Genomic DNA, 24,146 nt, shown 5'->3' on the forward strand with positions numbered 1-24,146 from the left:
AAAGCCGGAAGTGGCGCTGTGGCTCAAGTGGTAGAGCGCTAGCCTTGAGCTGAAGAGCTGAGGGACAGCGCCCAGGCCCAGAGTTCAGGCGAAGCACAGCCATGCTGGCTCACACCCACTAAGTCCTGGGGAGGCTGAGATCTGAGGATCATGGTTCAAAAGTCAGCCTGGGCAGGAAAGTCCATGAGACTCTGAGCTCTAATTAACCGCCTAAAAAGCTGGAGGTGGAGCTGTGGCAGAGGTGGGGAAGTGCTAGCCTTGAGCACAAAAAACTTAGGGACAGTGCCCAGGCCCTGAGTTCAAGTCCCAGGGTTAGTACACATACACATAAAAACCCCGCAGCCACTTACTTGCGCCTCTCCAGCTTCGGTGTTCTTGTCAGCAGACTTGTTCCTTGTCCTCTCAGTTACTGGCAGGCCAGGTAGGTTCATTGAAAAATGTAGAAATCCCTAACCAGTAATTAAGCACTTCTGAAGAATAGACAGGCTTCTTGTCATTTATTTGAGTTATTTCCAAGCGACAGTTACAAAAGTCTTAAATTTTTATAATACTCTTGATAAGAAAATAAAATTTAAATAAAAATACATTCTCGACAATACAACATGGTTACACAAATTCACCATATTAAGTTTTGGTAACTTACATTTCCAAACTGGATACTGTAAAAAAACCAATATTTTCTAGCAACATATTAATTTCCAAGTTAAAAATGGAAGCGGATGGTATCAATCAAGGCTGGTAATTTAAAGTCTAGAAATGAGTCTTGTATTTGTCACATACTGTAAAGAAACCTGAAAAAGTCCACAAATTTCTCTTTACAAGACGTACCGTTAGAGCGAATTAAAGGTGCTTTGACTAAAAAAAAAAAATCATTTTTAAAAAACGTGGCATGAACAAGGTTTTCTAGTAAAAGGAGGAAACCAGGCTTCAGAAACAAAAGCCACATCAGTTATCACTTTTTTGTAAAATTAAAAAAAAAAAAGCCTCTTTTTGACACTTAGTCATTACCCGTGATGGCGAAAAACATAGTTCTTTGGCAAATAAAATAGTTCAGTTTGATAAATTATATTTCCTGGGAATAAAAACTTTTGCTGTTGTCCATCCTCTTATTAAAAAAAAAAAATCAAAACAAGCTAAACAATAAAAAACAATGAAGTAAGCAGATTGCCATCGCTGACCTGAAGAATGAGGGCGGGCGTGGCAGGCGCTCCCTCCAGCTCCCTTTTCGGTCCTTCCTGGGATCCCAGGATTTGGAGGGAAAGCAAGCTGCCATGGATATGTATTTTTCCCAGATGCTTTTGGAAGAGGCAGAGAAAGCAGTCCAGGGAGTAAAGACTCAAAAGTTCACGCGCGGATAACAGGCTTTCTACCTTGGCCTTAGGGTCCTGAGGACATGCTCTAGTTGCAAAAGAATTTCAAGGAAAATTAGTTTAATTCATATTTCTTTTTAAACTGCAAGGTGTGATCTTTAAAATAACCATGATTGTGGGGATGTGACATTAGGAATGTAATGTTAGTAAAATGTATCTTTTGTCTTAAAAAAAAAAATAACATAAGCCGATGTGGTGGCACACTCCTGTAATCCTTGCACTTGGGAGGCTGAGACAGGAGAACTTTAACCTGGGTTACGTAGTGAGACACAGTCTCAAAATACAAACTGAAAAACAAATCCCTCAAAGCTCCAAATCCCCTAGACAACAGGAGAAGAGTGAAGCTATGCGTCCCTCTCCCGCCTGCTTCAGGTGGACAATTTAGATTCTTCATAGGAATTTTCATCTGAGTGGGTGCAGAAGTCTAGAGGGGCTGACGGCGTCTGAGTTGATGGAGCTGAAGGACCTGGGCTGGGCCAACGAGTCAACCCCACAGAGGACTAGAGCTGACCTTTCACCTCACGCCCAGACACAAGCACCACATGCCAGCAATCCTTAAAACAATGCAAGTGATGCCCTTGGCAAATGCTTCTCAAAACGTAGCTTATGCTGAGGGAAAAACAAAAAAGCACTACTAGCTAGATTTACATGGATAGGTCACAGTTTTTAAACAGGAACGTAAGTAAATACTCCAAGGTTCAAAGTACCACATTTGAAAAATGCTCTGAATTAAAAACAACAACAACAAAAAAAGACAAAGAGTACCATGGTCTTTAATACTGAGGAAGCAAAGTGTTCCTCCGCCTCCAGGCGGCCACTCGCTTCTGCTGCTGCTGAGCAGCGGAGTTCTGAGGACAGGCGGGATTCAGACGGCTGCTGCCCCGCGCTCCATCTGGCTAGCAGGCCACAAGGGAACAGCAATGGAAAAGAAACCTTTTCAGGAAAGCACGGTTTGTACACTTACACAGCGATCATTCAACTGATCATACAGACAGATACCACGCAGTATCTCAAGGATAACCTGGGGCAGGCCAGATTAGTAAAGTGCGCCAAGTGACTGGTCCCAAGTGGGCTGGGACGCCCCGCTAGGAGGAGGCAGGAGGGAGTGGGTGGAGTCCGCGGGCAACACACCTCCTTTCACTGCTTGCTCTCCTCAGGAGTCTCCTCGGGCTCCACCCACATCAAGACAATGAGTACCTGGTATTTCTACCGACAGCATTTCAGTTCCCCCATGTAAACGAGATGCGGCCGCCGGCCAGCACGTGCAGCCCGCTTCTCCCGGGGCAGACGCTCCGGCATTTCCCCAGATCTGTAGCCGCCTCTGTTAAGGGACCCAAGGGAACACTTTTTTTCTCTTTCTTCCTTTTTCAAAAGAGGACAGGTCCAGATGAACCAAATGGGAAGCTGTGGAATTTTCTAGAAGAACAAGAAGGTAGGCGGTGGAGAGCAGGCACTAGTGGCAGTGAACAAGTCTGCACAATGGGATCACGGGAGGGGCTGGCTTCCGGTTAGAAAGCTGCTTCGGGAAGCTTCTTCACAATATCCTTTGTATAGGAAAGCCGCAGAAGCAGGGGTTTAGACACACAGGGATGAAGGACATCGTGGGTTTCAAATTCTTTAGTAGTACATCAATACAGGAGTCCCAAAGTTAATTTCAGTTATTAAATATTAAATACAATGGGAACGCAGGCGATATGGAAGCCAACGTTCATTCTTAAATACTATAAACAAAACATACGATTGAAAAACTCCAAGGAAAAAGTATTTTCCAGTTCTTCTGAGTCAGTTGGTCCAACTCTAAGATGTTTTTCCAATTGGATTTTCCCTAGAAAACAGTGAAAGAAAAACATTTTTGCAAAAGAAACGGAACACTGCACATCTATGTGTCATGGCCAGTCACTCTGTTGACAAGGATCGAGATTTGGGCCGTTCTGGCCATAGTAGCAATGGGAGCAGACCACGCCTCAACCGCTTGCCACAAGACAGACAGGAGTCGGGGAGGGGGAGAGGGAGGAGAGGCCAACTACTCCAGTGCTCTGCCACCCAGCCAGCCCCAGCTCCTTCAAGGCTGCCACTTTTTTGGTTTGAAAGCTGGCCTTGAGGAGATGACCTACAGGTGTGTACCTCCGTATGCGGCAGTGTTTTATAGAGAAAAGTAGAGCTGGGCAGGTACAGTGTGCATGCATACGATTAGGGCACTGCAGAAGAGAATCAAGTACACTACACTAATGTAGAAAAGACAGAATTACAATGAACAAATATTTGCACCTATTGGAAAACCCGAATTTTAGTGCTCATAAATATAAATCAATTAAGGTTCGGAGCCTTCCCATTAATCAGCTATGAAGCCTTTGGTAGCAAAGCATTTAACTTTGCTGTGCTTCAGTTTCTCTCACTATAAAGGCTGATGTGGGGCTAAGAATGTGGCTTAGTGGAAGAATGCTTGCCTAGCACTATGAAGCCCTGGGTTCAATTCCTCAGTACCACATACACAGAAAAAGCTGGAAGTGGTGCTGTGATCCAAGTGCTAGAGTGCTTGCCTTGAGCACAGAGGAGGCTTAGGGATAATGTCCAGGCCCTGAGTTCAAGCCTCAGGACTGACAAAAACAAAAAAACAAATAAAAGGCGGCGGATGTGAGGCTGAGTCCAGCAGACTGTGGCAGACCCAGTCATCAAGCCGGAGAATATGGAATTATCTTGCTGGGGACGGCAGAGCTCTGAGTTGACCTCCTGGAGAGGATTTCCTGATACTTGCTCTAGAAGCCATCTACCTGGCTGCCCCTCCACAGTGCCCACCTCTGCCAGCACTGAGACATTCATGGAAAGGCTCCCAGCTCTACACACTCTAAAGTGCGAGGAGAAGCCTTCGTCTGCTCCCCGTGCCTCCCAGCATACTTACTTGCTCCCGTACTTGGCACTGCTTGACCGTTTCTTCCGGTACTTTTCATGTGGTTCATCCAGCTTCTCTATGATGCTTTTTATTTGCTGGATTGTCTTAAAGGTTGTCACCGAGTCCTCAATCACGAAGCTGGCATGGTCCTCAGGCTCCTTCTGTGGCCCTTGGTAGACGGCTATGGTTCCACAGGCCTCTACAAGGAGCAGCATGACAGTGATCAGAAACTACGTTCCACAATGTAATGGTGCCAAGTCAAAACTTCCCGTGTCTCAAGCTAGAGAGATGTCCTCTGGCCATGCACGTGTGATGAAAATACACCAACTGTATTTGGACCATCATATTTATATAAAACTTGTAATTTTACTTTGTAAATATCTAATGAGTGCACCATTTAAGGGTTTAGAAACTCCGTATTAACCTCTTGCTAAAACTAAGTATTTCAACTTTTTTTTGGGCTGGTTGTGGCCTTGAACTCTGGGTCTGGGTGCTGTCCCTCAGCTCATCAGCTCAAGGTGAGTGCTCTACCACTTGAGCCACAGTGCCACTTCTTACTTTTTCTGTTTATGTGGTGCTGAGGAATCAAACCAAGGGCCTCATGCATGCTAGGTGAGCACTCTACCACTGAGCCACCTTCCCAGCCCCTTAACTTTTTTCTTGCCAGGGCTGGCTTTGAACCACATCTTCAGATTTCAGCCTCTTGAGTAGATAAGATTATAGACATGAGCCACCAAGTCCCGGCAGAGTATCTTCAGCTTTTTAATGATGCTAGAAAAATAGTTCAGGAATTGTTAATCAAACACATGGCTTTATAGATGTAGACAGTGTATTTACCTTCCATCTTCTGCAGTTTAAGTAAACTGAGGGTAAAAAGGGAATAAATCCTTTCTGTCTCTCTGTCTTCGTCGATATCTATTTGAATGTCTGCAGGGACCCCTCTATAGCGAGAAGAAAATTAAAGACATTGGAAAAATTTTACCTTATTAATGTGAGGAAGATTTTTGATGGTTTTAAACTAAATGCGGAATTAGAATTTTGCAAAAGGAACTTCAAAAGTTTAGTTGGATTGCTAACCGAAAAAATGGGGTCAAGAGAAGTTTGGTCTTTATGTGACTCTAAGCCTAAGGAGGGGGTTTACTGAGTCACATAAAGTAAAATCATTGTCCCAACATGCACTCTGTCACAAAGGCAAATCAGTTTTTAATTCTGTTGGGTCATGCCAGCTGTTCCATCCTGCCAGACAGTGGGTGTCCAGTCTGTGCTGGAGACAGGGTGCAGGGCACTGGGCATACTCAGCCAGGACTGAGTCCTTAGAATTTTCCTCACATTTTCATCACTCCAAGAAGAAATCCTGTATTCATGAACACTTTTAATTCCCCTACTCAAGCCTGGCATCACTAATAATCTTTTTTTTTTGGGGGGGGGGGGGTCCGGTCATGGGGCCTGAACTCTGGGCCTGGGCGCTGTCCCTCAACTCTTCAGCTCAAGGCTAGCGCTCTACCACTTGAGCCACAGCACCACTTCTGGCTTTTTTCTTTTTGCTTCTGTGGTGCTGAGGAATCAAACCCAGGGTCTCATGCATGCAAGGCAAGCTCTACCACTGAGCCACCTTCCCAGCCCCATCACTAATCTTTAAGTAAGTCAAACCTATCCTTCCTGAATATATTGTGTGTGTGCTGGTCCTGGGTTTGAACTTAAGGACCTGGAGCTTTTTTTCCTCAAAGTTGGCACTTTACCACTTTGAGCCACAGTTCCACTTCTAGCTTTCTGGTGGAGATAAGAGTCTCACAGACTTTTCTGCCTGGGCTGGCTTTGAACCACAATCCACAGATCTTAGTCTCCTGAGTAGGTAGGATGACAGACATGAGCCACTAGCACCAAGCCTTCATTCTTTTTATGGCTAACATATATTCTACCATTTGGATGTAGCCCCTTTTGAAACATCTTCCTTTGTGGTCAGAAGGAACTTACGCGGTGCACGGCTTGCAGCCTGGAGTGTTCTCACTGCTCTCCTGACAGCACAGCCAGTTCCCGTTGAGATAGGCAGCAGGGTGGTAAGAACTGAGCCGGTTCTGATTGCACCGGCTCACCCTGCAGAGCACGTCTATCCATTCATTCGCTTCCACACAATTATTTGCCTGCACATAGAGTGGCTTCTCCGTATGAATCACTTGGAACATCTTCACAGGCGATTAAGATAAGAGAGAGTCTTAAAGATGGACACAGTACACATAGCAGAAACAAGCACATAGTGGAAACCTTCCTGGCTGATTACTAGGGGACTGCTGCTCAGGTACTTTATGAACTGTTATTTTTCAAGCAAGTCAGTCCTCAGACAATGGTGCTAAGCAGCACAGCAGAGCAGTTTCTAGACGCCACACCTGTCTGACAGAATGGAGCGCCATGTACCTAAGTGTAAGGCAGTGGGATGGAAAGCAGGGGAGACGCTGAGGAGCAGAGCTACTTCTTGGGTGCCAAGGGCGCCCTGTGGCAGCGGGCAGGCGGGAGCACAGAATGGTGACAATGGGTAACCCTGGGATGGAGTCTGAGACAATCATAGGAAACACTAAAATTCCTTAAAAAAAATTTTTGTTTTTTTGGGTCCGGTCGTGGGGTCTGAACTCTGGGCCTGGGCGCTGTTCCTCAGCTCTTCAGCTCAAGGCTAGTGCTCTACCACTTGAGCCACTGGCCCACTTCCAGCTTTTTCCTTATGTGGTGCTGAGGAATCGAACCCAGAGCCTCAGGCATGCAAGGCAAGCGCTCTACCACTGAGCCACCTTCCCAGCCCCTCCTTAAAATTTTTCAACTAAGTAATGCATACAGTTTAATAATCTTTATATACAACGTACGTTTTTCTTATTGAAAGAGCTCTCTTCCAGTTTTTCCACAGCAAGAATGTTTTTTACTGGAATTGTATAAATGGCATCTTTGCCTAAAATGAGAAGACAAAGTTGAAATTTCCATGCTATCAGAATTGTACAGGCAAGAGGTTAATCTTGTAAGGTGTAAGCAGTTCCTCTTGAAGCAAGCATATATAACCTATAGATTGCCACACAGTTTGTATGTAAACGTTTCAATGGAGTAGATATTTTCTATCAAGTGACTTTAATGTATACATTATTTTTTTTGTGTGTATGCTAGACCTGGGGCTTGAACTGCCCATGAGCTTTTTCACTGGTATTGAGGATACAAGTGCATTTCCCGCCCCCCCTCCCACAAGTGCATTTTTATTTTTTTTTTTTTTTTGTCGGTCGTGGGGCTTGAACTCTGGGCCTGGGCGCTGTCCCTCAGCTCTTCAGCTCAAGGCGAGCGCTCTACCACTTGAGCTACAGCGCCACTTCCGGTTTTCTGGTGGTTTATTGGAGATAGGAGTCTCACGGTCTCTCCTGCCCGGGCTGGCTTTGAACCGTGATCCTCAGATCTCAGCCTCCTGAGTAGCTAGGATTACAGGCGTGAGCCACCAGCGCCCGGCACAAGTGCATTTTTAAAAAGTGATTCTTGCTTTTGTTTTGTTTTTTGTCAGTTGTGGGGCTTGAACTCAGGACTGCTGTCCCTGAGCCAATGTGTACTCAAGGCTAGCACTCTACAACTTGAGCCACAGTGCCACTTCTGTTTTTTGAGTGGTTAATTGGAGATAAGTGTCTCACAGGGACTTTTCTGCCTGGGTAGAATTGGGCTCCTAATTGAGCTCTGAGAGTTAAATACGCTTTCAAGTTCTAAGGGGCTGATGTTGCTCCTCATACATTAACACTCAGTGGGTTTCACCAAGGAGTTTTAGAAAACAGCACATGCTGAATGGCCATTTTAGCATTACAAGGAATCCAATGTGTAATGAAAATATGCTATAGTACACTTCTACAATATTTCTAAGTATATACCACTGTGAGAAATTATATACTATTACTAATACCATGAAAGGAGCAATGCACATCAAACAGCACAAACCCACGATAAAGCACAGACACAGCTACCTGGCTGCTTGCGGTAGGTGAGCTCTCTGCTTGTCAGGCAGAACCATCGCCTTTTGAAGTTCTTTTTTCCAATCCGAGTTCTCCCCTGAGCTCTTTTATACATCTCGCTGCCAAAACAACAGATGTAAAGACTTAGCTGCAAAGATGAAGCCAGTTCATCTAAAACAGAACTGTTCTTTGATGTTTAATGGCATACATAGGTATATGAGGATGTATTAGGTATATTAGAGCTGTTAAGAATTAAGGGATTCATATACTATTTAAATTGTGTGGGGGTGGAGGGGTGGGAGGGCTGGGAAGGTGGCTCAGTGGTAGAGTGCTTGCCTTGTATGCCTGAAGCCCTGGGTTCCATTCCTCAGCACCACATAAGCAAAAAGAAAAAAGCCGGAAGTAGTGCTGTGGCTCAAGTGGTGGAGTGCTAGCCTTGAGCTGAAGAGCTGAGGGACAGCGCCCAGGCCCAGAGTTCAGGCCCCATGACCTGACCAAAAAAAAAAAAAATTGTGTGGGGCTGGGAAGGTGGCTCAGTGGTAGAGCGCTTGCCTTGCATGCCTGAGGCCCTGGGTTCGATTCCTCAGCACCACAAAAGCAAAAAGAAAAAAGCCAGAAGTGGCGCTGTGGCTCAAATGGTAGAGCGCTAGCCTTGAGCTGAAGAGCTGAGGGACAGCGCCCAGGCCCAGAGTCCTAGCCCCACAACTGGAACCGCCCCCCCCGCCCCCCCCCAAAAAATTGTGCTTCTGAATAAAAAAGTGTTAACTAAGTGGTTCCTTTTTCTTTTTTGGTTGGTCGTGGGGTCTGAACTCTGGGCCTGGGCACTGTCCTTCAGCTCTTCAGCTCAAGGCTAGCCTCTACCACTTGAGCCACAGCACTACTTCTGGGCTTTTCTGATTATGTGGTGGTGAGGAATTGAACCCAGGGCCTCATGCACGTGAAGTAAGCACTCTACCACTGTGCCATCTTCCCATCCCAAGTGGGTCCTTTTTGATATCTAACAGTAACCACTCTAAAACTGAATAAATAGTGCTGCAAATTTCCTAAGTACTCCTTGCAAAACAACTCTGGGACTGTGGGTGGAAAGTCCTGTCCCTTTGATGTGAAGTTTTTTTTAGAATAGTGAGGGTGACTTGGCGAAAAGAACAAAAACTCAAGCCTGCCTAACTCCAAACCCAGACCCTTGGTGCTTCCTGGCTTCAAGTCAAGTTTAACTGCATTACCCTTCTTTCAGATGCACAGGCTCACTCGTGCCACTGGACTCTTTAGTTTCAGTAGATGAAATCTCATCCAAGAACTGTATGGGGGAAGTGGAGAAATATTACACTGTGTGGATAAAGTAAAACATAACAAAAAATTAAGTTTCTCTTCTATGTTACTGATTACATGAGGAAGTCTTTCCTTCACTGTTAAGGAACACACATAATACATACAAAATGTTTGGCACCCAAGTGTTTTGGACTCTATCTATAGGTATGTGCAAATATTTCAGAATCCTATCCATACAATGAGATTGTGTTGGAGATGGTAAGCAAATTTAAATATAAAATCCACTTATTTAATATATACCTTATATACAGTATTTTTAGTGAACCTGAATTTTGACCAATTACATGAGGAAAGGTGTGGAATTTTCCACTGTGGCATTGTATCAGCACTCACAGCATTTTGGATTAAGGATGTGCATCTCATAATAATCTGTACAATGAAACACATTTAGTTGTATACAAAGATCCTAGTTTACGCATGACAGGTAATTCTAAAAAGTTTAATCCTAAATTAATTAAGGCCTTGAATATATTTCCTTGTAAAAATGATTCAGTCTACTAATTACAAAACAAAGCTTAGAATATAGAGTTTTTGAAGTGTTGTCTTTGATTTGCAATAAACTCAATGAGGGTATAAATTAACTTTAACTGTCTTGAGGTTGTTTCTGTTGTGTATTTATCCTACTTTGTGTATTTACACACCGCACTGTGATATATAAACATTGCTGTGCTTCATCACTGGGTTTGATCCTAAGCTCCATTAATGGTTGCTAAAAAATTGAACTCTATTTTTTTTTTTTTTTGTGGGGGGGGTCCGGTCGTGGCACCTGAACTGTGGGCCTGGGCGCTGTCCCTCAGCTCTTCAGCTCAAGGCTAGCGGTCTACCACTTGAGCCACAGTGCCATTTCCGGCTTTTTTCTTTTTTGCTTATGTGGTCCTGAGGAATCGAACCCAGGGCCTCAAACATGCAAGGCAAGCGCTCTACCACTGAGCCACCTTCCCAGCCCCATAATTACCTATTATTCAGATGCAAATATCAACCAAATTGCTGAGGAAACAACTCTGTGTATGAAGACACTAACATAGTAGCTGTTGCTAAAACTAATTTCCATACTTCTACAACTGAAAAGTTAATAGCTTTGTAAAAAAAAAAAAAAGACAATGTAAGATGAGATGAAATGTGTCTATCTACTGTATGATAGAAATGTGTTTCCAAAATAAAACAATCATACCTTTTTATAGAAATGTGTTTCCAAAATAAAACAATCATACCTTTTTAACTGCTATAATGTATCCTTCTTCTTGAAACATTTTGAAAAATTCACACATGAATGTCTCTTTGAAACTTGACTGAAACAAAACACAGGATTGAAAATGTTAAGTAGATCACTAACAGAATAATGTACTTTGTCTGTGTGTGTGCCAGTCTTGGAGCTCGAACTCAGGGCCTGGCTGCTTTTGCTGAGCTTCTCTGCTCAAGGCTATGGCTCTACCACTTGAGCCACATCTCCACTTCCAGCTTTTTGTGGCTAAGCGTCTCATAGACTTTCCTGCAGTCTAACTGTGAACCATGATCCTCATATCTCAGCCTTCAGAGTAGCTAGGATGAGAGGCATGCGTCAGCAGCAGCGTGGGGCTCGGTATTCTTTTTTAAGCTGAGGAATAAGGGCTAAAGAGTTGTAAGGTATGCAGCTCAAGCCTTTCAAAGCCAAGTGGTGATTTTGGTACAGATAACTAGGTGGACCCTGTATCTCCTTCCTAAATGCCCTCAGGTACATCAGGTGAAGGAAATCCGTCGCCTTTAACAGGTGACTCAGATACGACATCTGCCTGAAGGACAACTGTAGTGTCTGCATATACACTGTATTCCAGGACACGGAAGGACATGAAGGAGGGAGAAGGCATCCGCGTGAAGATGAAGTAAGAAATGGAGAGACATACCTTGCACTTGGACAGACTTCCCCAGCTTCCCAAAGTTTGAATGGTTTTTGAGATGAGAGTTAATGTCCTAATTGTCTGTGCATCCTAGACAATGTGAAAAGAGACAGAATCACATGAAATGTAACACAGAATGGGCTAATGGCTCTAGAACAGTAACTCAAAAATATTCTGTCAATGGGCTGGAAATGTGGCTTAGTGGTAGAGTGCTGGGTTCGTTTCCTCAGTACCATATAAATAGAAAAAGCCGCAAGTGGCGCAGTGGCTCAAGTGGTAGAGCTTTGCGCCAAAGCAGCTCAGGGACAGTGGCCAGGCCCTGAGTCCAAGCCCCAGGACTGACAACATGACTCACTGGACTAAGGAATTAAGAGACTGAAGAAATAACATGTAATTTACAATTCTTGTTAGTTAAGATACTACTTTAAAAATTCTTCAATCCACTTGTAAGCATACTTTATGTGCCTTCTGCAGTCAGCTGCTTTCAATATGGAAAAAAACCCAACAAACCTAAATTCAGACTGAGAAACAAGAGGTCACCCTGTTCACCTAGGATCTTACCAGAGGGTAACTATGAGTCTACTGAACAAGGCATTTTTCATGCATATGCAGCCTGACAGAAGTAAATATAAATAAAATTTACAAGAATGGTCTCCTTTGAGTCCTTGTTTTAAATATTTTTTAACAAATTGAGTCATAATTTACATACAGTGCAGATTTCTTAAATGTATATATAACTGCCTGAGTATTCACCAACTTAAAACATCTGTGCAACTATCCTACCAGGACAGACACCCAGATCCCAGCACTCAGGAAGCTATGGCAGAGGGTTGTGAGTTCAAGGCCTGGGCTTAAGTAGCAAGGTAAATACTGGTTACTTAAAGATATCCTATGTAAGAAAGAAAAAAAAGTGCCTAGGAAAATTCAGAGAGAGAGAAATTTAGTATCCAGTAAACAGGGCGGAGAGGCCAGGCTGTGAAGCCATCTAGGACTAGATCTCTATGATGGACTTACAAGATACACACCTTAATTATGGTTACTCAGAAAATATTTTCGTTGAAATATTCATAATTTCATGGTATCTATAAAAAGGTCTCTACAATTCTCTGCCTTTGAAAAAAATAATTCTTAAAATGGCACTACTACGTATAATCTGAATTGAATTTCACTAAGACCACTCAAATTTGGTTTTAAAGTTAGTGTTTTATCACTGCCATTTGGCAAGTGTATAATTCATGTTGATCCTTGGTGTACTCTCTATATAAATTGCATTAAAATTTCTCCTTCATTCTAATTTCCCCCAGATGCCCCACCCACGAATGACCAAATCTTTATTATTTGCCACCTACACACAGCCCAGCACTGGCATGTCACTAAATCCAATATATTTGGTATACATTTTTAAAATTTAACTGAAATGTTGAATTTCTCACTTCAAGGTAACCTAGCACACACATTCCTCATTATTAGGTTGAAGCATATGAAACTGCTATTATTTGACTGTTTTTGGTCTATTAAAAAACAATTTCGTAGGGATCGTAATTGTTCAAAGGAATAATTGTTCATTACTTTTTCTTTTAAAGATAATCTTTCTGACTCCTCCCAGATATCAGTCTGGTAATAGTAAGCCCCCTTTCTCTTTAATCTCTCCCTTTTGCTAGTCTCTTCTCCACTATACATATATGGTATATGTATATGGTACACCACGCATGAACCCTTGTCATCTGAGCTTTCTCTGGACTACCATCCTTCCTTTCTCCAACTCTTTCTGAGCACTCACTTGTCCTAGAAACTGTGCCGTGGCTTAGGATACACAATCCAAAAAAGATCCAGCCTTGCTCTTAAGATGCTAACAGTTCCACATGCAGAGATTTTTTTTTTGCCAGTTCTGGGGCTTGCACCTAGGGCCTGGGCACTGTCCGTGAGCTTCTTTTGCTCAAGGCTAGCACTCTACCACTTGAGCCACAGCACCAGTTCTGGCTTTTTCTGTGTATTCATGCATGCAAGGCAAGCACTCTACCGCTAGACCACATTCCGAGCCCTGTGCAGAGATTTTCACACAGAGATCATAGTACAAAAATGCCACCACAGAGAGCTATAAACTGCTGAGCACACACAGCAGAGACACATGCTCCAAGTAAGGGCTTAAACATGCTTGCCTTGGCTGGGGCTTGAAAGGGACTATTAAGGAGAGAATAACTGAGCTAGTCTAATCCTTTCTTTCTCAATATGAAACAGTGGTCTACCATGTAATGTTTGTCTAATCCATATTTTAAAATCAGAATATAAAAAGAGGAGCCATTTATGTATGTTTGTCCCAAGCACGACACAGTGAAATGCTTGCATTTGCTTGTGGTTTTCAGCTGCAGGGCAAGTTTGTTCTGTTAAATGCAGCAATGGGAATCGCTCCCAGGCCACTGTGACCTTCAGTCCTGGTCTGGCAGTCTCTGCTCCCAGGTGAGAGGAACCAATCCTTGCTCCGGGCTCCATGGCAGCACCTCCCTGTACTACTCACTGGGTGCTAAGCAAGTGCTGGATTTACATCTATGCACACACACACGTACCTTATGTATGTACGTCATTTCTACCTAAAAGAGTCTTTAAAAAGTAGACTCTGACTGGTAGTTCATGCCTGTCATCCTAGCTACTTAGGAGGCTGAGATCTGAGGATCACGGTTCAAAGCCAGCTGGGGCAGGAAAGTCTGTGAGACTCTTATCGCTAATGAACCACCAGAAAACCGGAAGTGGTGCTGTGGCTCAAGAGAAGGAGTACTCATCTTGAGCTGAAGAGCTGAGGGACAGAGCCCAGAGTTCAAGCCTCACTACCAAAAAAAAAAAAAAGGGGGGTGGGGGACTCTGGTTTGAGACCCACGAGGGACACACCTACACAAAGAGGAATACAAAAGGGAAATAAACCCCCCAAAATGAGATAAAGTTAGAGATAAAAGTAAATAACAAAATTGTATGGCAGGGATAGTAGGGGAAAAACAAAGGAGGGGGTAACAATGCTCGGTAGGAAATGTACTCATTATCTTACTCATGTAACTGTAACCCCTCTGTACAGTATCTTTACAATAAAAATAATTTAATAAAAATTATATGGCAGTTTTGAAGTGGTCTTTCTAGCACTTTGATTAGGAAACAGTGAGGTAAAATAGAGTTTGTAGTCAGAGAATGACTTAATTTCAACATCTGTTACTGGAATAAGGAATTCCAAGTGTGTGTACAAGGTTGAGTCCCAAGTTTAGAAGTGGGAGTTCCATTTACATATCACATACTGCTACCAAGCTTTCTCTGAACCAAGGTCTGGACAGTTCTAGTTAACACAGTAAGAGAATGGACAGGCTGTGAACAATAGGACACTGGTACACTGTCAGGGTATACAAAACATCTGTCCTTTGGAAGAGAGTGTGTTGCTGCTATTGTTACGAGGTTCTGCTCAGTTCTGCCAATGTGTGCAGCTGTCCACTGGAGGTGGACACCCAGAACCCACCAAGTCCCTCCACATGTATGGAAAAGTGGAGCAGCAGTGTCCTAAGTAGGTACTGTACCACAGCAAGCCGGTGCTAAGCAGCATCTGGCCTATCACTGGCTCTTTGGTATCTATCTGCTTAGGGGGCTGGAGGGCCAAGATTAAAAAAAATAGGACCTGAGGACGACTGAGTTTGAATCCCACTTTAATCCTGCTCAAATGGAGAATGAGTAATTATATTGGCTTAGCTGTGTGAGCCTGGAGGTTAGTGTATGGTGATGTCCTTAACTGTATATGGGGTGAAAGGGAATTGGCTCCTATTAGTACTGAGTACACAATGAACAAAACATATAAAGGAGTAGGACAGGCACAGAACAAAGCTAAACTAAAAAGATGGTTCCTGTTATGCTTTGTCATAGAAGTCACCAACTGAAAGCATTAATATGAAATGTGAAGGAAACAAAAATAATTTTAAAAATCAAGAGATAAGCATGTAAATATACGTAGTGGAGATTTGGATTTAGGCAACTAAATTATGACTTCAAAACCAAAAGATTAGCCAGGAGCCCGTGTCTCACGCCTGTAATCCTAGTTACTCAAGAGGCTGAGATTTGAGGATCACAATTTGAAGTCCATCCAAGTAAGAAAGTTCATGATGAGACTCTTATCTCCAACCAACCACCAGGAAACCAGAAGTGGCACTGTGGCTCTGAGTGTAGAAAACTAGCCTTGAGCAGAAAAGCTCAGGGACAGGGCCAAGACCCTGTGTTCAAGCCCCACAACCATAAAAAAAAAAAAAAAAAAGGAAAGAAAATTTCTGAGATTTTTAAGAGTCACAGAATAAACTATCTTAATAAACCAGGAAAGTAGGCTCTGTTAAATACTACCACTACCAAAAACCTCTAGCTAAACAAAACCAAAACCAACCAACCAATAATAATAATAATAATACTAAAACCCCTTGTGCTATGAAAATTTACAAATATAACAGTGGAGGGAAAAAGACGATGAAGCTCTCTTGTGCTCATCACCAGCTGTCAACCCTGTCAACATTTTCTCATACCTGTGAACTCTCTCTTAACAACCAACAGAATTTCAGTCCTATGTGAAGGCTAATACAATCAAGGAAAAGGCCAAGTAGACTCAAGTGTCAGTTACAAGAACTCATAGCCAAATGAACTTGGCTGGCTTTATCTTTTCTTTAGTCTACTAAAACTAAGAGTGGGATAAAGCGTTGAGAAGAACAGACACTTACTGGATGGTGAGGTCGCAAATGAAAAGTATGAGGTGACACTACGGCTACAGCAAAGAAACGCAGAAACACAAAGCTGCTCACGGCAGAGTACTGAACGTGAGGGTCATCTGCAGGGAGAAACGGCGAGACGTCATGCACGGAGATGGTCAAGTGAAAAAATACCAACAAGACATGTGAATCAAGCAGGGGCCATATAACTTGTCTAAGTCAGGATTAGGTTGGTGAAGTGACAGTAATGTTTATGGCTAAATTAAATGAAAAAAAATGCTGTAACTAAAAATAAATAAAAACCTGAAAAGCAGAAGGAATAAAATGAAAGGCAAAGCTGGTGGGCTTTCAGAAATACCTTAATTTGAAAAGTATCTCTTTCCTCATCTACTGCTCTGGAAATTACCAGAACAAAATTGGTATCTAGCGCCACCTAGTGGCAACACGAGATCCCTCTCAACAGATGCAACAGGGTCACCTTCAGTCTTAGTTCCTTTTCAATTACCCCCTGAGAGTCTCAATGCTATCAAAGGCTGTACAGGATGGTTTTCCTGGCTTCAACTCAATGGCCTAGGTAAGTTAGAACAATGTTCATGAAGACATTGTCACAGACTTCAGCTTAGGAGGAACTCTCACCTCATCAATGCATTAGTGAACTAAAAATGTGAATATGCTGGGAGGTGGAAGGTCTGTGGGGAGCCACAGGAGAAGCAGGTCGCTGGGGACATGCTTTTGAAAGGTTATCTTGGTTCTGGCCCCTTCCTGTGTCTATTCTCTGGTCCCTGGCTGCCATTAGCTGGGCAGCCTCATGGCTCAGGCTCCTACCATTATCTTTTCTGCCTTGCCCGAGCAGTGGACTCCGCAGACATTAGGTTGAACTGCCCAAACCATGAACCAAAGTACATCTTTTCACCTTTTAAATGGCTGCAGGTTATTTGTCTCAGCAACAAAAAACTAAAGTGCTATACAATAAAAAACAACAGAGCAGACACGTCTACTTTTACAAAGCTCTCAACATTTCCCACAAAGTGTGGATGAACTGAAGGCTCTGCGGCTCTGCTCACTCACTGACAGCAGCTGCTGCAGGCTAGAGAGAGCACGTAACTAGAGAAGCAGGCAGTGAGGAAAAGAAACTCTGGGTTTGGTTTGAGTTTTAACTTTGCTCACAGCTGGCACTCTACCACTTGAACCACATATCTCCAGTCTAGCTTTTTTGGTGGTTAACTACAGATATAGTCTCTTGGACTTTTCTTCCAAGACTGGCTTCAAACCCAGACTCTCAGGTATCAGTCTACTGAGTAGCTAAAATTAAAGGAGTGATCCACCAATGCCTGGCCTGGCCTGCCAATCACCCAATAGTTATTTGTTATTCTTTTTTTTTTTTGGTCATTTGTGGGGTATATACTCAGGGCCTGGGCACTGTCCATGAGCCTCTTTGTGCTCAAGGCTAGTGTTCTACCACTTGAGTCACAGGGCCACTTCCTTGAGTAGTTAATTCGAGATTAAGAGTCTCACAGGGACTTTTCTGCCCAGGCTGGCTTTGAACTGTGACCCTCAGATCTCAGCCTCCTGAGTAGCTAGGATTACAGGTGTAAGCCTAGCTTACTGATAAGCCTGGATTACTGGTGCCTGGCTGTACTTGTTATTCTTTATAATACTTGCTTCTGTCTGCTGCCTTCACCTTCCCATGGAAATGAGAACAAATGAAAGCATATGAAAATAATTTGTAGCAATATACATTATCAATACTCTAGTCTACTGAGGATATGAAGGTTAAGCTAACAAAAAGTAAAGGAGATATAGCTTTTAGAACATTTATAGAAAGAAGAATTAAACATTTAAAAGTATATTTAAGGCCAAGATCACTTGGCAGTATTGAGGACAATGATTTGTACTTGTGCTTAGGAATAGGCCAGGGTCTGAGATCTCGCTTACCTTGTAGCTAACCTTGGTAAACTTAATTTCCCTCCCCCTGCCTGGGATTTAAATTCAGGTCCTAGGCACTGTCCCTAAAGTTTCTTTTGCTCAAGGCTAGCACCCTACCACCTGAGCCACAGTGCCACTTCTGGCTTTTTCTGTTTATATGGTACTGAAACCAGGGCTTCACGCATGCTAGACAAGAAGCACTGTAAGCCGGGCGCTGGTGGCTCACGCCTGTAATCCTAGCTACTCAGGAGGCTGAGATCTAAGGACTGCGGTTCAAAGCCAGCCCGGGCAGGAAAGTCCGTGAGACTCCTATCTCCAATAAACCACCAGAAAAACCGGAAGTGGCGCTGTAGCTCAAGTGGTAGAGCGCTCGCCTTGAGCTGAAGAGCTGAGGGACAGCGCCCAGGCCCAGAGTTCAAGCTCCACGACCCACAAAAAAAAAAAAAAAGAAGCACTCTATCACTAAGTCACATTCCCAGCCTACTTTCGTTTTATTTATGCCTTCCCTCCTAGACTTTCTTCCCTTCCCTTCCTTATGCTTCCCTCTTTCTCCTTCCTTCAAAACTGGGGTTTGAGGGGAAAATGGGGAAGAACAAAAGAAAGTGTAACACTGACCAAGAAGCAGTGTAATCATAACCTGACTTATGGAATTGTAAACTTTGTATAACTACACAACAATAACAACAACAACAATACTAAAGCAATTGCTAGGCAGGTTTCTACCATCTGAGCCTTGTCCTGCTCAATTTCATTATTTAACTAAGGGGAGCAGCAATGGCCTGGAGTGATGCTGAGGATGACCAGGCCAGAGAGGCACTTGTCTATACACTATGCGGTTGATGTGGTTATCATGGTGTAACTCGTTATTTAAAAATATGATTTAATCGGCATTTCCTTATTCTATAATGTCTCTGCTTTTATTTCTGCCATAAAGACTACATTTAATAGTTATTTGTAGTTAAAATGCTTATACACCTTTACTATAATTAGTCCAAGATATCTAGATCTCAATTTGTAAGTTAGATACACCACTTTCACACTGAGTAAGTTAAACAGAGGAACAGATAAAAAGGCATATTTAGAAGAATATAGTAATACAGTAAAATCTCTTCAGATGGCTACAAAAATAAATGTAGTGTTTCAGACAGCTGGATAAGACTGATAATTTAAATACCTTCCCTTCTCCTCCATTAGAGGAAGCTCTGGAAAGACACCTATAGCATGCTCATTTACCTACCAGAGACACACTGAAATTAAGAGCAAGTACGGTACTGACAGCTGATCTTGCAGCATTAAAGCAGCCAGTGAGCTTTCCCTCAGAATCCTGTGTGCTGTACTATCTGCTTAAGAATACCTCCCCAACCAGACCCTGGCCTTCTCAAACTGCCCGGTCTAGCCTGCTACACAGAATTAACATTAACACTACTGGGATATATGCAACTGGAAAAAATAGTTGGCACAATTAACGAAGGCATTTTAAAAATTGTATTTAATAATCTCAAGCATATGGCATGACGCTTTATGCAAAAGTTAGTACCATTTTGACAAACTTTTAGGATACTAAATGTTTCTCTATAGAAATAATGCATATAAACCAAACACACAATTGACCCCTGAGCTGTAGAGAGAGTAACGAGCAAGGCACTTACTGGGAAACCTCTGCGCGGCCATCTGCCTCAGAGAGTAGAAGATGTCACACATCACCGTTGGGCAGCTCATGCTCGACTTCACAATTGTGCTGAACAACTTGTCCACATAGTAACGCAGATTCTCCTGAAGGAGTTAAAGAAGCAAGCATTAAGATCCTGACTCCTATACACCTTCAACAGCCTTTATGGGAAAAAAAAATCAAAACCGTAATGAAGATAAGATTAGAAAGTTACTGTAGAGAACTGTAACCCGGCTTCCTGTCTCCAAACCCATCCAGTTCCATAGCAGTTACTGGTCTCTTCTAAGGTGATTACATTCAGATTTAGGAGAATATATGAACAACCTTCATCAGGAGCAAGAGAGAATACGTGATGGAGAGGGAAACCTCAGGACAGTGTTTCTGCTACCTTGTTGCCCTTGTACTAAATTTCTGTCAAGAGACAACTAAAAGTACAGAGCACCCCGCTATGCCAGCTTAGCATACTCAGAGGGGTGGCAGAGGGATGGTTAAAGGCTCCCAGTAGACAGAGCCCAAATCCACTATCATTACTACAGCCAAGAACAAAACCAGGTCTGGGTGTGGTATATGACTGTATTCCTGGCTACTTGGGAGGCAGAGGCAAAAAAGTTGTGGTCTGAGGCCAGTTTGGGCAAAATTAGTTAGACATCTTAAAAAAAAAAAAAAAAAGAAAAGAGAAGGGAAGAAAGGAGGGAGGGAAAGAAGAGGGCTGGGGCTACAGTTCAAGCGGCAGAGCACTTGCTAAGCAAGCTTAAGTCCTGAGTTCAATCCCCAGTACCACAAAAAAAGCTTCATTTAAAAAAGTGAAATCATGGGGCTGGGAAGGTGGTTCAGTGCTTGCTCGCATGTATGAGACCCTGGGTTCGATTCCTCAGCACCACATAAACAGAAAAAGCCGGAAGTGGCACTGTGGCTCAAGTGGTAGCGTGCTAGCCTTGAGCTGGAGAGCTGAGGGACAGTGCCCAGGCCCAGAGTTCAAGATCCATGACCAACAACAACAACAACAAAAATAAAGTGAAATCATGGACTGGAAATGTGGCTTAGTGGTAGAGTGTTTGCCTAGCATTCATGAACACCTGGGTTTGATTCCTCAGTACCACATAAACAGAAAAAGCCAGAAGTGGTGCTTTGGCTCAAGTGGTAAAACACCATTCTTGAGCAAAAGCAGCTCAGGGACAGTGCTCAGGCCTTGAGTTAAAGCCCCAGGACTGGCAAAAAAATTAATAAACAAATAAAAAAGTGAAACCATTTAGTATGTAACATTCCAAGGACCAGCTGGACAAGGAAGGCTGAGCAGTTACAGTGTGAATGGCCTGAATGACACTAAGGCCGATTTTAACTGGAACGTACCTTGTTATTTTCTACGTTATCTCCCTCTTTTAGTTTAATGGGATCAATTTCACAGGATTTTGAGGATTCACATATCTGGAAAATACATGTGTTTCAGTTAATGATAAAATGAAAATAACTCTTATCTGATGTGTTAATTATGATGACTAAAACATTACTACTGAAGTTTAAAAGTCTCTGACCACAAGTGATATATATATATATCTCATATATATATAAAATGTATGCATACATAATGCATGTGGGTTTATACAAAACATGCCAGACACTTATTTCTCAGACCCTTAAAAGTCTATGACAGAGACTGTTTTGCTAACACAGGAATGGAGACTTTTGCTGTCGGCACATCACCCCTAGAGAGCAAGGCTGCAAGATGGCTGCAGACTTGTGAGCGCGCTGTACCTCATCTAGAATAGACTTCAACGTCACTTTCAGGTAGTGACCGCCCGCCACTTTCATCATCTCATCCAGACACCGGGTAGCCAGAGAATTTCCTCTAAAAATGGTGTTCGCATCTCTGAAACAGAAACCGAAACCAATGAGTGTGTGGGAGAAAACAAAGCGGGAAACGTCACAGGACTTCCTTGGCATTGGTCAGACGGCTTTAGTAATTTTTACCATTAAATTAGAAATGTGCTGCTGTCAGGTTTCTCAAACCTACCAAAATTACTTCCTGAAAATAGGGGAAAGTGTAATTTCAGCAGGGTGTGGAGGGACACAGCAGGGAGGCTGTGGCAGGAGACTCTAAAGTTCAAAACCCTGTCTTCAAACAAAAACAGACACAAATAATATATTTTCAGTAGCCAAGTGGTACTATTTTCAGAGGGTTTTACATGAACCTAATATTTATTTTAGCCATTGCTTTGTTTGCAAAGTTCATATGACTGATAATTTGATTCATAAGATACTGATAACAGCTAGGTGCTGGTGCCTCATGTCTGTCATCCTAGCTACTCAGGGGCTGAGATGCGAAGATCACAAAAGCCAGCCTGGGCAAGAAAGTCTGGGAAACTCTTATCTCCAATAAACTGCCAGAAAACCAGATGTGGTACTGTGGCTCAAGTGGTAGAGTACTCGCCTTGAGCTGAAGATCTGAGGGACAGCGCCCAGGCCCTGAGTTCAAGACCCATGACTGACAAAAAAAAAAGAATTGATTATGGAATATCCTCTCCAAAGACACTACATCCCATTTTCTAACAAATAGCTGTAACTTGGTGCATTTTGACAAAAATAAATGGAGCATTAGAAAAAAAGGCACAGTTATTTGCTGCCAGCTAAGCAGTACTTTATAGCCTGCTGTACAATAACGTGGTTGATACAATAGAACTCAGACTAGAAAACAAGTTACAAAACCAAGTCCCATTTTTGACAGCATAGTTAACATTTAATGAAATACAACGCTTACTGGATATCCTTCAAGTCTAGTTCAGCCACTGCGGTGACAAAAGGAACAAGTTTATCATGGTGCAGCAGCAATCGTACAAGGGGCAGAACGGCATCATTTTTATCTCGACATATTTCACCCAAAATGTAAGCAGCTGAGGCAGATATTGGCTAGAATACAGAAAAGGAGAAAACAAGTACAGAATCAAAGAAACACGATTAAATGCTCAATCACCAATCTGCAAAAGTAATTTAAGTATGCTTATCAATGATGATTTAATGAAATAGTATTTCATCTTCTAAATTCCAGATCAAGTCTGGAGGAAACAATTCAATCAGTACTCTGGCTTAGAGAAATTGAATATACAAACAGTAAGATTTGATGATCTATAATCTTCTTTATCAGTTACAGAATCATTAACCTTTCCATATTAAATCATCCACTTAAAGAAGTCTTTTTTTTTTTTTTTTGGGTCCAGTCATGGAGCCTGAACTCTGGGCCTGGGCGCTGTCCCTCAGCTCTTCAGCTCAAGGCTAGCGGTCTACCACTTGAGCCACACAGCACCACTTTTGGCTTTTTTCTTATGTGGTGCTGAGGAATCGAACCCAGGGCCTTGAGCATGCAAGGCAAGTGCTCTACCACTGAGCCACCTTCCCAGCCCCTTAAAGAAGTCTTAAAGTACCCGAACATCTGGTGATTTTAGCAGCAAGGTTTTTAAAGGACCATAGTACTCTGAAGGCAGCACATAGTCTTCTGTATAGCATATGTTTAATCGAAGGGATCCCAGGTCGTCACTTTTAGATGACTTGTTGCCATTGTCTCTAGGTTGTAGCAAGTACCTAAGTGAAAACAGAACCAATTCCATGTGATGGCAGAGAGTATCCAGCCAACAGAATAAGCAACTAAATAAGCTATTAAAAAAGAAACTGACACTTCGAAATTTTGGAAATTATGTAATCAATCACAATAAAGAATTTGAAGAAAAAAAAAAAAAGAAACTGGCCAACAGGCAGTGGCTCACTCCTGTAATCCTAGCTGCTCAAGATGCCTCAGACTCCTCCGCCACAATCTGAGCATCATGGCTTGAAGCCAGCCTTGACGGGAAAGTCCATGGCACTTTTTTTTTTTTGGGGGGGGGGGGTGTCCGGTTGTGAGGCCTGAACTCTGGGCGCTGTCCCTCAGCTCTTCAGCTCAAGGCTAGCGCTCTACCACTTGAGCCACAGCACCACTTCCGGCTTTTTTCTTTTGTGGTGCTGAGGAATCGAACCCAGGGCCTCAGGCATGCAAGGCAAACGCTCTACCACTGAGCCACCTTCCCAGCCCTCCATGGCACTCTTATCTCCAATGAATTACCAAAAAGTGAGAAGGGGAGCTGTTGCTCAAGTGGCAGAGTGTCAGTGTTGAGCACGGAAGCTCAGGGACAGCACCCAGACCCTGAGTTCAAGCCCCAGGATAAGCACAAAACAAAAGATTAACTGTACTGCAAATGTTATTTGCAAAACTCATTGTCATGAATTTTTTTGAAGTATATTATGCAAAAATAGAGGTACCTTGAAATATCTAAGGAAAGAATGTTTAGAAATCAAGGTGTTTTTAGAACCAAAGCCATAAGCCTAATGTTCAAATCATGATGAAAATTTAAAGTACATATAAAAGCAGAATAAGGTATGAACCCTC

At 42.8% G+C, this 24,146-nt stretch overlaps 1 protein-coding gene across 2 annotated transcripts in view; it reads right to left on the reverse strand.

The window, feature by feature from the left end:
• Positions 1-482: 482 nt before the first annotated feature.
• Rasa2 (RAS p21 protein activator 2) overlaps positions 483-24,146 on the reverse strand; it is a 76,549-nt gene continuing 52,885 nt past the window's right edge. The window contains exons 10-24 of one of the 2 annotated variants that reach the window (XM_042665715.1): positions 23,152-23,308; positions 22,491-22,639; positions 21,488-21,602; positions 21,086-21,160; positions 19,716-19,839; positions 16,153-16,259; positions 11,432-11,515; positions 10,763-10,840; positions 9,446-9,519; positions 8,235-8,341; positions 7,113-7,195; positions 6,235-6,443; positions 5,098-5,201; positions 4,270-4,459; positions 483-3,195 (exon numbers count right to left, since the gene is read on the reverse strand). In XM_042665715.1, the coding sequence (XP_042521649.1) occupies positions 3,168-3,195; positions 4,270-4,459; positions 5,098-5,201; positions 6,235-6,443; positions 7,113-7,195; positions 8,235-8,341; positions 9,446-9,519; positions 10,763-10,840; positions 11,432-11,515; positions 16,153-16,259; positions 19,716-19,839; positions 21,086-21,160; positions 21,488-21,602; positions 22,491-22,639; positions 23,152-23,308 (1,684 nt within the window). In that variant the 3' untranslated portion in view covers positions 483-3,167. Of the gene's footprint in view, positions 3,196-4,269; positions 4,460-5,097; positions 5,202-6,234; positions 6,444-7,112; positions 7,196-8,231; positions 8,342-9,445; positions 9,520-10,762; positions 10,841-11,431; positions 11,516-16,152; positions 16,260-19,715; positions 19,840-21,085; positions 21,161-21,487; positions 21,603-22,490; positions 22,640-23,151; positions 23,309-24,146 lie in introns of both variants that reach the window. The other variant, XM_042665714.1, reaches the window with a different exon arrangement.

Source organism: Dipodomys spectabilis, unplaced genomic scaffold (genome assembly GCF_019054845.1).
Source record: "Dipodomys spectabilis isolate Male_0828 unplaced genomic scaffold, ASM1905484v1 ptg000342l, whole genome shotgun sequence".
In the NCBI taxonomy this organism is placed as follows: domain Eukaryota; kingdom Metazoa; phylum Chordata; class Mammalia; order Rodentia; family Heteromyidae; genus Dipodomys; species Dipodomys spectabilis.